This window comes from Octodon degus, unplaced genomic scaffold (genome assembly GCF_000260255.1).
Source record: "Octodon degus isolate 3935 unplaced genomic scaffold, OctDeg1.0 scaffold00089, whole genome shotgun sequence".
NCBI lineage: Eukaryota > Metazoa > Chordata > Mammalia > Rodentia > Octodontidae > Octodon > Octodon degus.
In genome coordinates this window covers 3,052,702-3,067,348 of record NW_004524665.1, presented here as the reverse complement: position 1 = coordinate 3,067,348, position 14,647 = coordinate 3,052,702, and the positions used below count along the sequence as shown (strand labels likewise).

General features: G+C 41.5%; 1 protein-coding gene across 4 annotated transcripts in view; it reads right to left on the bottom strand.

The window, feature by feature from the left end:
* Positions 1 to 14,647, bottom strand: part of Dis3l2 (DIS3 like 3'-5' exoribonuclease 2) — a 321,513-nt gene that overhangs the window by 224,512 nt on the left and 82,354 nt on the right. The window contains exon 1 of one of the 4 annotated variants that reach the window (XM_023722256.1): positions 2,505 to 2,578. The exons of the other annotated variants lie outside the window; for them this stretch is intronic. Coding sequence (XP_023578024.1) covers positions 2,505 to 2,546 — 42 coding nt within the window. The 5' untranslated portion in view covers positions 2,547 to 2,578. Of the gene's footprint in view, positions 1 to 2,504; positions 2,579 to 14,647 lie in introns of those variants that run through there. 4 annotated transcript variants of the gene reach the window in all.

The following is a 14,647-nucleotide window of genomic DNA, read 5'->3' as shown; positions in this document are numbered from 1 at the left end:
TATAGTTTCTATAGGTCAAACATGTTTATATATGTTACTTGTAATATCTGTTTCATTTAATTTTGCAAATGCTTTCTTAAACCACTGAGGCAGTATTTCAACAGTTTTGTGTAGCCTTAACAAAGAATCTTGAGGACCGAAGAACAAAACTCCAATTTAGGAATTCCCTCTTTTTCTCTGGGGTTATGGGCTGATTTTTCATCCATAGCCAGTCATTGCCCCCTAAAGAAGTAATCAATATACATTGTCCTGTTTAGGAATAGAAGCACAAATAATGAAAAAAAGACTACTGTTCAATCTATCTTTTTTTTTTTTTCCATTTATGCATTTAGTGCAGGGTCTCACTGCGCAGCTGGACTCATAGTGATCCTTCTGTTTTCAGCCTCCCCAGCACTGGGATTACAGGCATGCACCACCACACCAGATTCCGTCATATGGGTGGGGCCAGCATGGCATTCGGGACTGAGGCTCAAACCCTGGTCCCTGTGCCTGCCAAAGCAGGCACTTTGCTGAGCTATCTCGCCCACCCTCTGTTCAGTCTATCTTGCTTTATTTGTTTTTGACACTTTCATTTTAAAGACAATAATAAAAAATAATAATAACGATATAAAATTTCAAAGCAAGAGAGAGGAAATTAACAATAATTAATCACATATTGTATATTGTTATCTTCAAAGTAGTAGATTACCAGATACAGACATGTAAGATTGATCAAACAATATAAATACTGTTCCTTTCAATAAGCTAACAGAAATTAGTAGAATTATCTTAGCTATCTTGCGCTTGTATATATGTGTGTATATATATATTTTTTCCTTCCTCCTTTTCTCCTTTCCCCCATCCCAGTTATTCTTTCTTGTTTGAGCAGTTTCTTTCCCTTTCACAATGTCTACTGTACCTTTTGGATCTTATTTACTCAGCCAATGTATGCAGTAATGTGTGAGGCCCTAGAAGAGTGCTAGTCACAGAACAGGTCTCCTGTAACGCTGCCTGCCACTCTGACACTGTTATTAGCAGAAGTCCTGCATGGTAAGCAACACAAGTACAGCCCAGAAGAAAACTTCAAATATTAGTGGAATGTGAACAGAGGCAATAGAAAGGGCTCTGTAACAGAGAAAAACATCTAAAGGTGCTTCCCTTAGTAAAACAGCAGGATCAAATAACAATCATAAGCGTGCCAAGGAAAGACTTTATGAGGCAACCACCTGTGAGCCCAGTCCAGAAAGAGGAGCAGGGGAGAGAGGAGAACAGTGGGCAAACAGCGTGCAAAAAGACAATGCTGCCACGTGGTGCCTTCAAAATCTGGTGGCCTGTGGCATCTAGGCTAAGGGAGCATGAAAAGAAATAGCAGCCCAAGGAGGTAGAGGGCAGGCCTTAGGCAGACTTTCTGTTACACAAAGGAGTGAAAATGTAATTGGCAACAAAGACCTAAAAGCCTTTAATTTCAGCTGATGTTAACTGAGCAATAGGTGAATTACAACATCTGAGGCCCACAAGCAAAAATAGACCATCCTGGAAGAGCTGAAATATATGATCCAATTTATTTAACTCAAAACCAAAACATATTAAGATGAAAACAAATCCAAAACCATAAGCACTAATGAAGAAACCTTACAGAAGACATGTTAAATTAACATGCTCAACTTTTGAAATTCAGGGAGAAATACATCCAGCCCCCATCAGCAACATTCAATAAATCCTGATAGGCTCACATGTGGTGTTTTCTCCTCCAATTAAACTTGTTCTTAAGAAACCAAACTTGTGCTTTGTAAGATCACTAAATTGAGTAAGCTCACCCTGTGCTGTTTGTCTTTCTAGTCACAAAATTTTACATCAAAAGAAATAATATTAAATGTTTTTCTCATGCTTGGAAACACTGACATTTTTCAATAAATACTTAACCCTGGCTACTGTATGCTAGTTGCTGAGTGGCTAAATGCAAGAAAAGGAAAATTAAAAAAATAAACAATTAAACTCACATTTTAAAGCTACTACTTGTCAAATACTCGTAGGTGATTGTAACTCAGGAATTTTTATCAAGAAGTTTACCCATCACCAGTGAGTGCCCCTCCCCCAACACTCAGAGCCAGCAGGTAAAGGACCTAGCATGGAGACCCCCACTGACTGGACAAGCACATTCCTTACACAAGTGTGCACAGCATACGAATTTACACACTCGTAGGACACCAGCATTTTTGAAGTACATAACCATGCAAAATGCTAATGGGACAATAGTACTTATATTAATTAGGTGATTATACTAATCTATTTCCTAAACTAAAATCAATTTCTACAACAATAATCAACCTCCCACAAAAGCAACAAAACAACTGTGCACATATAAGCGCCTACTGCTTTTGTTTTCTTTTTCTTTTCCTTTTTCTGGTGCTGGAGATCAAATCTAGGACCTAAACTGTACAAAGCAAATAGTTTGCCAACAAACATGTATGCACTCCCAGCCTACCCACAGCATTTTTTAAAAAGGAAACTTGTAAGCAACTCACAAATAAGCAAAGGGTTATCAGTTCACAGGCCAGGGCTTCCATTCTGAAATGTCCAAAGCAGTTACTTGTGTGAGAAAATGAACAGGAGCGACACAGCTGCTACTCAAACACTGGACTAAATACAAGAACACAGAGAGTTGCAAGGTTTAAGCTGTGTATATGTTCCTAACAGTGATTCCTCCCGGACTGGAAAAGTTTAAAGACAGCACATCTCAGTGTTGTTGTTTTTGGTTCCTAGTCCTACGACTGAATCCATAGGTATTCACCACTGAGCTATATCTCCAGCCTTTTTTATCTTTCATTTTGATACAAGGTCTCAGTAAGTTGCCCAGGCTTATTTCCAATGCTCCTGCCATAGCCTCCCCAGTAGCAGGGATTAAGGTGTGTGCCACTGTATCCAGCTAGTATTCTAAATTACAAAAATAATGTTTGTGAAGCAGGAAGTCTCCATATGATCCAATATTTCTACTCCTAGGCATAGACCCAAAAGAACCAGAAACATGATTATATTAGAGCTGGTACCTGAATGTTCATAATAGCATTATTTATAATAGCCAAAAAATGAAACAAATGTTTATCAATTGATGGCAGAATAAACAAAATGTGGTGCATCCACTCAATGAACATCACTCAGCCATAACAGGGAGTGAAACACTGATCTAGGCGATGACATACATAAACCTTGGAAACACGCTAAGGGGCCCAATACAAAAGGACAAATATTATGATTCCATTTTTTCCTATGAAAAAGGTTTAAAAAAATCATAACTAATAGGACAGTAACAATAATACACTACATACTATGATCTTTAAAATAGTTATTCGGAGTACAATATATGGGCACTAATATTTTTCTAATCAATATTAGCACAAGCTTCCTTTTCATTGATCTAAGAGACACTAACAGTATAACTGACTTGTATTTTTTTCCCTTTTGTCCCTTTCCATTTCCCCCATCTCAGTTCCTTTTTCCTTTTGAACAATTTCTTCCCATTTCACAATATCTATTTTACTTTCTTTCTTTTTTTTTTGGCACCAAGAATCAAACTCAGGACCTCATGCTTGCCAGGCAGGCACTGTGCCGCTGAGCTGTATCCCCAGCCCTCTATTTTACATTTTAGACCTTATTTACTCTTTCAGTTTCTTATATCAGAGAGAAATACAGTGTTTGACAGGAGTCTGATTTATTTCACTTAGGAGTATAATCTCAAGTTACATCTATTTACCCATAAGAGCCTCAAGTTATCCTTCTTTATGGTTAAATAATATTCCACTGCATAAAAATACCACATCTTTTTTATCCATTCCTTAGTTGATAGGCATTTGGGTTATTTCCAAGATTTAGCTATTACAAACTGTGCTGCTATAAACATGGTATACATGTACCGCTGTGATATGATGATTTTAATTCTTCTTGTTATCTTTCCAGAAGAGCAATAGATAGGTCAAATGGGACCTCTAATCCTAGTTTTTTGAGGAATTTCCACACCGATTTACACAGTGGTTGTAACAGTCTACACTCACCAACAATAGAAAATGGTTCCAACAATAGAAAATGGTTCCTTTTTCCCCACAAGCCCTTCCACTACTTGTTTGATTTCTTGATAAAAGCCATTCTTTCTGGGGTAAGATATTGGAATCTCAGTATTGTTTTAATTTTCATTTCTCAAATGGCCAATGATGTTGAACATTTTTCATGTATTTATTTGCCATATGTATTTCATCTGAGCAGTATATGATTCTGTTTAAGAAGTCCTGAATAGAGTAACCCAGAGGTAGAGAGCAGATGAGCAGCTCCAGGGTCTAAGGGCAAGGGAGCCTATTGGCAGCGACTACTGAATGAACACAGAATCTCCTTTTGGAGTGACAAATGTTCTGGAATTATATCAAGGTAGTACCGTACAACATTGTTAGTACACTAATACCACTGAACTGTAGACTTTAAGATGGTGAAATCTGAGATTATGTAAATTCTATCTCAATTTTTTAAAATTTCAAATTTTTTGCCATAACTTAACTTCTTACCAAAGTAAATTAATAAAAATGATTCCAATTATAAATAATGCCATTTTGATAATGTGGGTACCTAGTCTGTAAAAATTTATGTTTTTGGTGGTGGTGGTGGTGATGATGATAGTGGTGGTAGAGGAGATTTAACCCAGGTGAGTTAATACTAGTGCTGCGCTATATCCACAGCTGCTCCTATTTTAACACAGGTGCTCCCTTAAGTTCCCCAAGCAGGCCTTGAATTTGCCATCTTCCTCCTCTAGCATCCTGAGTAGCTGGAATTATAGGCATGAGCTGCCCTCCCAGCAAAACACTGTCTCTTTTTGATAAAACACAAGTATAAAATTTAAATAGTTTTACACTTTTGTTTAAATTTGTCTCTTCTGCGTTTTTCTCCTCAACTCCCCCATTATGCACATGACATAGTGGCAGAGGGCAGACAGAAAAACAGTAATTCTCTAATTATCAGAAGTTGTTTCATACTTTTCCACATTCTAAAAGTTTACAACAAGACTTCAGAACATATGGAAAACTACTAAAACTAGGCCTCAGGGATTTATAGAAAATGTGCATCATAACAAACAAGTATTAATACAAGGTAAGAAGTAATTCTTCAAGAGAAAAATGAGTTAAGCTGGAGGCTATCGAAACAAATGACATGACTGTATGAACTTAATAATATGATGATCTCTGAAATGAAATGAGGAGGCATGTTTATAGAACATTTATTAGAAAAATAATTCATTATCAACCAAAAACTTTTTCAGTAAGTTAATATGAATTTTTCCAAGTACAAGAATAATACATCTATCCTTCTCCTAAGTGAGAATGGGGGATGGGAGGTAAAGTGCAGGCTGGGGGGCCCTGGGCTCTAAGCAAGGCTGTCACTGTGATGACTTCACCCCTCATAAGCCCACCAAGTCACCCAGCACTCATCAGTCTCCTCCAGGCCCAGCTAGAACAGTGTCATAGATATGTTCCTCCCTTCTCTCTAGTGCCAAAGTAAATTTTATTTTAAAAGCAAAAAGTCACTTATTTAATCACTCACATCAAAGCTTCTCAAAATCCAAGCTCATGCAAATGCCTGGGGGATCTCACTCAGCAGGTCTTGGAGGAGAGCCTGGATCTGTAGTGCTGCTGGTACATGGACCACACTTGGAGCTGCAAGCATCTGAGCTGCTCCAAGGGAAACCATGCCCAACACCAAGTGCATATTAGAAAGGACCGGCACAAGGCCCAGAACTAGTATTCCCAGCCAGCAAGGAATCAACCTCCTCACTTTCAAAACACGGCCAGATCTTACCCAAAGGACCTGAGACTATGGTGTCTGCAGAATGAAGATTCACCACCCCAGGGTGCTAGGAACAATGAGGTCTCACTCCACCGAGGGCCCCAGAAAAAGAAACAATTGTGCTCCAAGGAGCATGAAAGCTTCCAGCTCATCTCAGCACTCCACCAGAGAGAAAGGTGATACAGTTTGAATGGATGCACTTCAAAGTTCAAGTGTTTCCAATGTATGAGTACTGGGAGTTGATGGGTCATGACACCTCCCCTCTGAGAGGACTTCGCACAGCAGGCAGCACTGCCTACCTATCCTGGCTCTGCATAGGACAACAGAGACCTCCTGCTTCCAGAAGACTCAGCTCTCACCACACAGCTAAACCAGCCAGCACCCTGACCTCTGACCTCCCAGCCTCCACAGCTGAGCAAGCACATTTCTCTTCTTTATAAATCACCCAATCCAGGTCTGCAGCACTAAGCAGACCAGGACACTGCGCCTTCAAGTCTGCCATCTGCCCACACCGGTGCCCAGAGAGAAGTGACATTTCTCTGCACCTCCTGCACAATCTCCACTCCAAGGGCACTAAAGAAGTTTCTGGATTTGGAGGTCTAGTTTGCCTTTCCATCCAGGCTTCCCTTCACCCTTCTTTCTTTGATCAGACTGCACTTCTTTCCAAGCAGCAGACCTTGCCCTCTGCAGGCCTGGAGGAGGTGCACAGCCCTTGGCCCCAGCATTTTCTCCACTGCTGCAGTGACAGTCTGCACTGCTCCACCAGACTCGCTCTCCTGCCTGGGCTCCTCAGGACGATTCATCCTCTCCAGCTAAGGCACCATACCCCATAGCAAATGAATTCCTCTGCTTTGCATCTGGAATGACACTGCTAAGCACCATCCTTGAAAGAACTGGTCACACAGTTTCTCTCTTCTATGGCTTAGCTACAGAATAAGATCCTGCTCCTGCACTCCTGAATCCCAGCACAGTGCCTGCCTTGAGGAGTAGTGAGGGTGGAGCAGCACCTTTCTCGCTGCAACCTATACCCTAAACCATTCCTCTCTATCACTTGGATTTTCTCTACAGATATCTTAGCAATCTTTGCTCCTGAACCTGAATTCATGCTTTTGTCGCCTTGTACCCATTCCTTTGAACTGACCTCAGCACTGACCTTTAGCTCACTACTATCATCTCCTACAGCTGTATTTGACATTTTTCTAATGATACAAGTAGGCTCATTTGGCTTAAAAAGACTTATCATTTCTCTGATCACCACAAATGCCTATTCATGGTGCTCTTGCTCAAGTGGAGGCAAGAGGCCTGAAGATGAGGGCAGAGCCCTAGGACGCTAGGTGAGAAGTGGAATGAATGAGAAGTTGGAACGTGCCCAGAAAGGAGAAAGCCAGCCCAGAAAGTTAAGATAGACACTGGGCTCTCTGTACAATTTCTCCTACTTCAAAAAATCATTACTCAGAGATGCATCTGCAAGATCCATTTCTACTCTGATCAAAATGTCTAAAACTATGCGATATCACCTAGAATTCTTTTCTTAACTTTTGTTACATTAACACATATGAATAGTACAAATTAATGAGAGTCCCTGTGGTATTACCATACACACATAGATGTTATTAACCATAATCATTCTTCCTCTGTCCTACCCTACCCACACACCTCCTTCCTAATCCCTAATAGCCCTCTTTTCTTCTCTCTCTCTCTCTCTGTCTCTCTCTCTGTCTCTCTCTCTGTCTCTCTCTCTCGCTCTCTCGCTCTCTCTCTTTCTCTCTCTGTACCCACATACAAGAAAAAAGGGGTATCAATCTGTGCTTAGCATATTGCACTTAAATGTGACATCATCTAGTTCCATCCATTTTCCTGCAAACAACAGGCCTTCATTCTTTTTTATGGATGAATAATACTCTGTATCTCATTTTCTTTATCTGTTCATCTATTGATGGCCACCTAGATTAACTCCACACCTTAGCTATTGTAAATATTGCCACACTAAACATGGCTATGTAACTATGTCCTTTGTACACTAACATCATCTCCTTGGGGTATATTTGGAGTTCTATTTGTGTGTGTGTGTGTGTGTGTGTGTGTGTGTGTGTGTGTGTGTGTTTCTCATGCTGAAGACTGCACTCAGGAACTCAAGCATTCTAAGTAAGCACCCTCTCCTCGGCTACATCTCTAGTCCATTTTTAAGTTTTCTGAGGAAATGCTACATTGTTTTCCATAGTAGTTTTATTAATTTATATCCCCACCCACAGCTATAAGGGTTCATTTCTCTCCACATTCTTGCCAGCATTTGTTATTTTCTGGGTCTTCTTAATAAAAACAGGGCCAGGGAGATAGCTCAGTAGAATAAGCACTTGCCTGGTAAGCACAGGGTCTTGAGTTCAATCCCTGGTACTGAAAAAAAAAAAAAAATTCCTACTTAATAAAAACAATTTTAATTCAGCTGAAATGAAGACTCGTTACAGTTTTGATTTGCATTTCTTGGAGGGCTAATGATGTTGCACATATTTTTATGTATTGACCATTTGTGTTTCTTCTTTTGAGAAACGTCTGTTAAGATCATTTAGTCACTTTTAAATTGGATTGCTTGGATTTTTTGAGCATTTTATATATTCTGGATCTTAATGCTCTGTCAGATGAACATCCACCTGGCAAAGATTTTTCTCCCATTCTGTACACTGTCTCTGTCTCTTCACTGTTTCAGCTGTTCTCTTTGCTGCACAGACGCTTTTTAGTTAGATACAATCACATTTTCCAATTCTTTTGTTTTCTGAATTTTTAGAGTCCTACTCACAAAAATTGTTACCTATACCAATGTCTTTTTTTGGATATAGGGTCTCACTATACAGTTCAGACTCATAGTAATGCTCTTGCCTCAGCCTCCCCAGTGCTGGGATTATAGGTGTGTACCACAACCCCTGGGTCCAGGGTCGGCACAACATGCAGTACCGGGGAATCAAACTAGGGGGTCTTGCACTTGCCAGGCAGGCACTTATGTTGCCAAGCTACCTCCCTAGCTGCTATACCAATATCTTAACATTTCCCCACGTTTTCTAGACTTTAAACTCAATGCTATCTTTTTTTTTTTTTTTTTTTTTTTTGGACAAGTTCTACAGGGTCTACAGGGTCTCACTGCATAGATTGGACTCACAGTGATTCTCCTATTTACAGCCTCCCAAGTGCTGAGATTACAGGCTTGTGCCACCACACCCAGTCTCAATTACCATCTCAGCATGCCCCGGGAAGCAGAGCCAGCAAGGCAGGTCTGGGGGATCAAACTGTAGGCCTCTGCATCTGCCTAAGGAGGCACTTTAATCTGCTGAGCTATTTGGCTAGCCCTTCCAATGCTATCATATTATTAAAAAGAAAAACTTTAAAGCAGAAAATAGAATCCAGTCAACAAATTACCAAGTACTTGCAGGGACCTTAACATTTTCTGATTTAAAACCTACAAACTCAAGAACTACCAAGTTGAATTACTGGATGGATTCCAGAATGTGAGACAGTGCTTCACACAGTGTGCATGCTCTTCAGAGGTGAGAAGGTGTCCGTGTGCAGAACAATGGGGTTCCTTGACAGTGCAGGAGCAGAGTCCTTCATGAGGTCTAATGATGCTTCTACAGGAGGCTGGCAAGCCACAGCTGACAGTGCGAGTCCTGCTGATTTTGTAACAAAGCTTTGCTGGGACACAGCTGTGCTATGTGTTCCGTGTGACAGACTCAGGCAGCCCACAGAGCCTAAAACATTTGCTATGTGGCCCTTTACAGAAAACGTTTGTCAGCATCTGCTCCAGACTGTTCTAATGCTCCCCAAACTTCAGGGGGAGTCCCTTTCTCATGGCCAAGTGGGCCCAGGGCCTTGGTTCCTAACACCTGACCTGGACTTCTCTAAGCTTCAGCGCTGGGCACCACACTGCCATGTCACCAACATCCAGTGCAAACTCACACTCCAGCTGTTCTCAAACTCTAACTCTGGATCTCTGTTATGCGTTTTCCTAACTAAATTTTAAGTGCTGTGGTATAAGCCAAACATTTTTCCTGCAGAAAGACCACTTAAGCAAAGCATTTGAAGTACGGTCCTCTGTGGCTGTGTCCTTTTGCCACAGAAAAAGGGAACACTTCCGGCAACAGTTGTTCCTTCCACCCAGTCTGGCTCTGGGTAGATGGTAACACCAAGCAACACTCTTAGATGACCTTGTATACCAGGAACATGAGCAAGACATAAACCAAGTCATCCTACCACAACTCTGCCTACCACACATCACTGTTCTACATCCAGACCACTCAAAGAAACACAACAGCAACACCAGCATTTTGCATTAGTATTTTATGTCTCCTGTGAGTAAAAGATATCAGAAGCAAACTTGAGAGCTAGGAATAGTAAACTTGAGTTACACCTGACACATTTATATTTATCTCTGCTATAAGTATTTTATGTAAAAATACTATCTTATCTATAACATAGCTGTGTATTTCACCAAACCATCTCCAAGGAGTTAAGGAGGAATGAACTCGTTTTCTAGCAACTCATCCTAAAATATTAATTGGGAGTTTCCCAGCACAAATAAGCTACTCTATCCTCAAATGATACATTCTTTATTTCAGACATTTCAATTTGAATTACAGAGATCTGAAAGCATGTTTAAAGCAGACAAGAGCCTGAAGTATTTGATCCCAGAGCTGGCAATAATGAAGAAGGTAAGATGACTGTTAAAAATAGGTTTGTGTATATAACAATCTAGGAGAAAGCTGACCACGATGGTAGATATACCTCACCCGCCATACTACCCTGGGTGGAGCCCCCGAAGACCTTGCCCTCTATCATTAAGTGCCTTCCAAGGCAGGCCAAGAAACCAAACAGTTCTAAGAAATCTTAATTCCACTGGAATTGAAAACAATCCAGAATGATAGTGGTTATATAAGAGATTGGATTAAATATAATCTAGCATGATGGGTGCATATTTAAAGAAGAATTTGGAAAGCCAAACTTTAAAACAATCAACTGAAGAAAAAGTTGGCTGTCAAAGGAAACAATTTACTGTACTAGACCAATTTCATGTGACCATAAGAAGGTTTGGAACAGCACTGAAAATTAGGAATTACATGCGCACTTTGATGTTTGGTTTGCTTCATTTAGTTCAAGAGTAGCACCCCTATCAGCACCTCCTTTATTCTTTCAGACTCAAATTATTTCATTTATTATGTACCAGTCTCTTCCAAAATACTCACACATACTTCCCCTATGCCCTTGCTGCAGTGTTAGTCTCTGCACAAAGCTAAGTTGACCTCATCACGCAAAGATATGTTAGCAACTGCATAGTAACTGCTCCTGCTTATCTGCCCTCCTTAAGTCAGGCTCAGACTGCTGTTATGTGAGGTAAGTAACATAAGCATGTCTTGAGATAAATTTAGATTTTACTCAGATGGTGTTTGACTAATTTATTCCCACTTTTTCCTCTCAGTCAAGGTTGGGGCTCAAAAAAATACATGTGGCATAAATGAAGGGGTCCCTAGTATTACAGGTTTCAAGTAGGTGTCAACACATCAAGAAGATTCCAGCCTGTCTTCCTGTTATGAGTTAGATCAAGAATAACCCCTGAACTCTCGGGCCCTTTTAGAAGCTAACTGGATAATTAGCAAATCAAAGCAGACCAGAACCTGAAGTATTTGATCCCAGAGCTGGCAATAATGAAGAAGGTAAGATGACTGTTAAAAATAGGTTTGTGTATATAACAAACTAGGAGAAAGCTGACCATGGTAGCAGATATACCTCACCCGCCATACTACCCTGTCGGTCTGGGCAGTCTGGCCTAATTACAAATGCATCAGGAGGGTCTCTTTCCCCCTGGCTCTTCTGTTCACTCCTGCTCCCTGACCACTGTGATGCAAGCAGCCTTTGCCCATCATGCTGTTCTATCTTGGAGCTCAGCGACAGGGAATACATCAGTGAGCCCAAATAAGCTTCTCCACTAAGCTGGTGTCAAGTATGAATGTCTTAGCAATGAAGAAAATGACCAAAACCCTTACTATGCTTTTTAATATTCAATCAAAAGAATACCCTAAACCCCAATGAGTTACACTTTCAGTTGAAATCCATCTCTAGCTAGTCAGGTTCTATTTCACACTGTTTTACTTGATTGAGTCTTGTTATGTCTGGGGCTTTGTTTGTTTGTTTTTGTCTGTATTATGGAACTGGAAATCGAACCCAGAAACACTGAGCTTCATGCCCAGGCCTTTTCGAAGACGGGGTTACCCAGGCTGGCCTCAGACTTGCAATGATCCTGTCTTAGCCTCTCAGATAGCCGGGATTACCAGCATACACCAGCATACCCAGCTCTTAGTTCTAGCACTCTTGTCAGCCTCCTTTACTTTCAGTCACTATGGCTGCATCAACTGAGCTGTTCACCCCAGTTCCCAATAAAGCCTATGGAACAGCTCAGCATTAAGCTTTTAACCCACCTCCAAGATGGGTTTTAACCCACCTCCAAGGGTTCACTGAGATGCCAGTGAACCCTGGGCTCTCAGGTCTTCTTTGCTAGAACCATCAAAAGCCCCTAATTCTGGCTCTTGTGGTTCATCTGCTTTGCTTTGTGCTCCTTCTGTTCCTCCAGCCAATTCTCTAGCTTGGAGATCAAATGCTATTGCTGACTCCTAGCCAGCGGCTGCCTCCACTGCTGTTTTTAGTAAGCCAGTCCTCGGTCACTGGATTGGAGTCCTGCCCCGCAGGGACCCACTTCCTCCTATATCACCACTGACTCCCTTCCTGTTGAACATCCGGGCCACATCACTCCGAGCTCTGCTACCCCTGAGCTGATATGGCATCTGGATCTATAATCCTTTTGACTAAGCCTCTGACCCACTGTCTGGGACAGTTGTGTGGTGGGTTCTAGTTCATTTCTAACACCTGCCTCAATAATAGCCTGAGGGGGCTGTTGAGATGGTTCAGTAGTCTAAAGCACCTACTTAGAATAAGCTTAGCAAATCACAGGGACCACAGTTCAATCCTCCAGCACCACATGCCAGCCAGCCCCGCCCCCTGGTGGGCTGAGCTGGCCACACACACACACACACACACACACACACATAAATAAATAAATAAAATTTAAAATAATAATAATAATAATAATAATAATAATAGCCTGAGAAGCTACCAGACCTCTCCAGGCCTAAGACACAGAATACTAAGTAGTTTTTTCTAAGTCATTTACTTTCTGAGGCTAACAACACTGGGCTTTTGATCATTTCAACTGATACAGTCATTTTCACCAATGATGGTAATTTAAGATATTATCTAATCCCAGGCTGGCAAGTTAGCTCAGCAGGCTAAGCGCCTGCTTTGGCAAGCACAGAGACCAGGGTTCAATACCGGGTCCCGCATGCCATGCCAGTCCTGCACCTGGGGCATGCTGAGGTAGCATGGAGTCTGTGTGTGGTGATGCACACCTATAATCCCAGGAGGATCACTGAGTCTGATCTGCATAGTGAGACTCTGTACCAAATACGCACATGGAAAAAAAAAAAAAAAAAAAAGATATTATCTAATCCCAAAACATATAATTTAGAACATAATTTTCTAAATTATACTAATTTTATGATATCCATCCATAGATAAAACAACTCTCTTTTTTTTTTTTTTTTTTAATGTGTTTGGTTGTTACAGGGTCTCACTACACAGCTCGGACTCCTAATGATCTTCCTGTTTTCAGCCTTCCCAGAGCTAGGATTATAGGTATAAGCCACTATGCCAGAATTCTGTGGCTGGTTCAGCCTACCCTGGGGGTGGGGGCTGGAGCGCCATGTGGTACGAGGGATAGAACTGGTCCCTGCACTTGCCTAAGCTTGCCTAAGCAGGCGCTTTAGTCTGCTGAGCTACCTCACTAGCCCCTCTCTTTGATATGTAATAAATACTGAAGAGATCATAAACTCAGGAAATGTAAAACTAAATCCCAGCTCTATTATTCCTTAGTCATAGTTTCCCTAACTATGTAAGATGCTTAAGCTAAAAACTCAGTTTTCTCACACAATGAGGATGAAGCTGACAGCAGACTAAAGAATGGTACAAGGTACCAAATATAGCACCCAGAATACAGTAAACACCAAAACCTCACCACCCATGACCAGCACCCATAGTGTTTGCACACGTGTTGGTGTTAAAGGAAGGAATGCAACAGGGTAAGCTGCTTACAAAGCAGTCGTCCAGATGCCTCTCTGCAGTAGGAGGCCAGGACCTTAAGAACAGGTAGGAGGCCCTGCTCTTTCCCACATTGGAGACCCAGCAGAAGGGTTGCAGTGTTCAGCTAAAGTGCACAGGAAGAGAAAGCCTTGATCCATAAGTTCCTTCCTGAAACTTGACATCTTCAGGAGCCTCTCTCACCAAATCATTCTCCAAGCAAATCATCTTCATCTTGAAATAAAACAAAGCTTCTCTCCCTTTCTGTTCTCATCCTTCCAACTTTAGTTTAAAGGTGACCTCTTCTACATGACTGTCCCCATCTCTCCCAGACTGATGGAGAAATTGGTGCCCACATAACAATGTGTATTTCTGTTTCTGTCCTGTACGCCATACTATAAGGGCAAAGACTGGGACCTGTTCTGTTTGCATCTCCAGGATCTGGCACAGGGCAGGAAGAGTGGAATAAGCCACTAGCAGGGCCAGTGAGCTAGCTCAGTGGACCAAGCTCCTGCTTAGGCAAGCACAGGAACTGGGTTCGATCCCTAGCAACACATGCCCTGCCACCCCTGGGGTGTGCTAAGCTGGCCACCAAGACTGGGCGTGGAGGCACACACCTCTAATCCCAGCACTGAGGAGGCTGAAAACAGGATCACTGTGAGTCTGAGCTGCATAG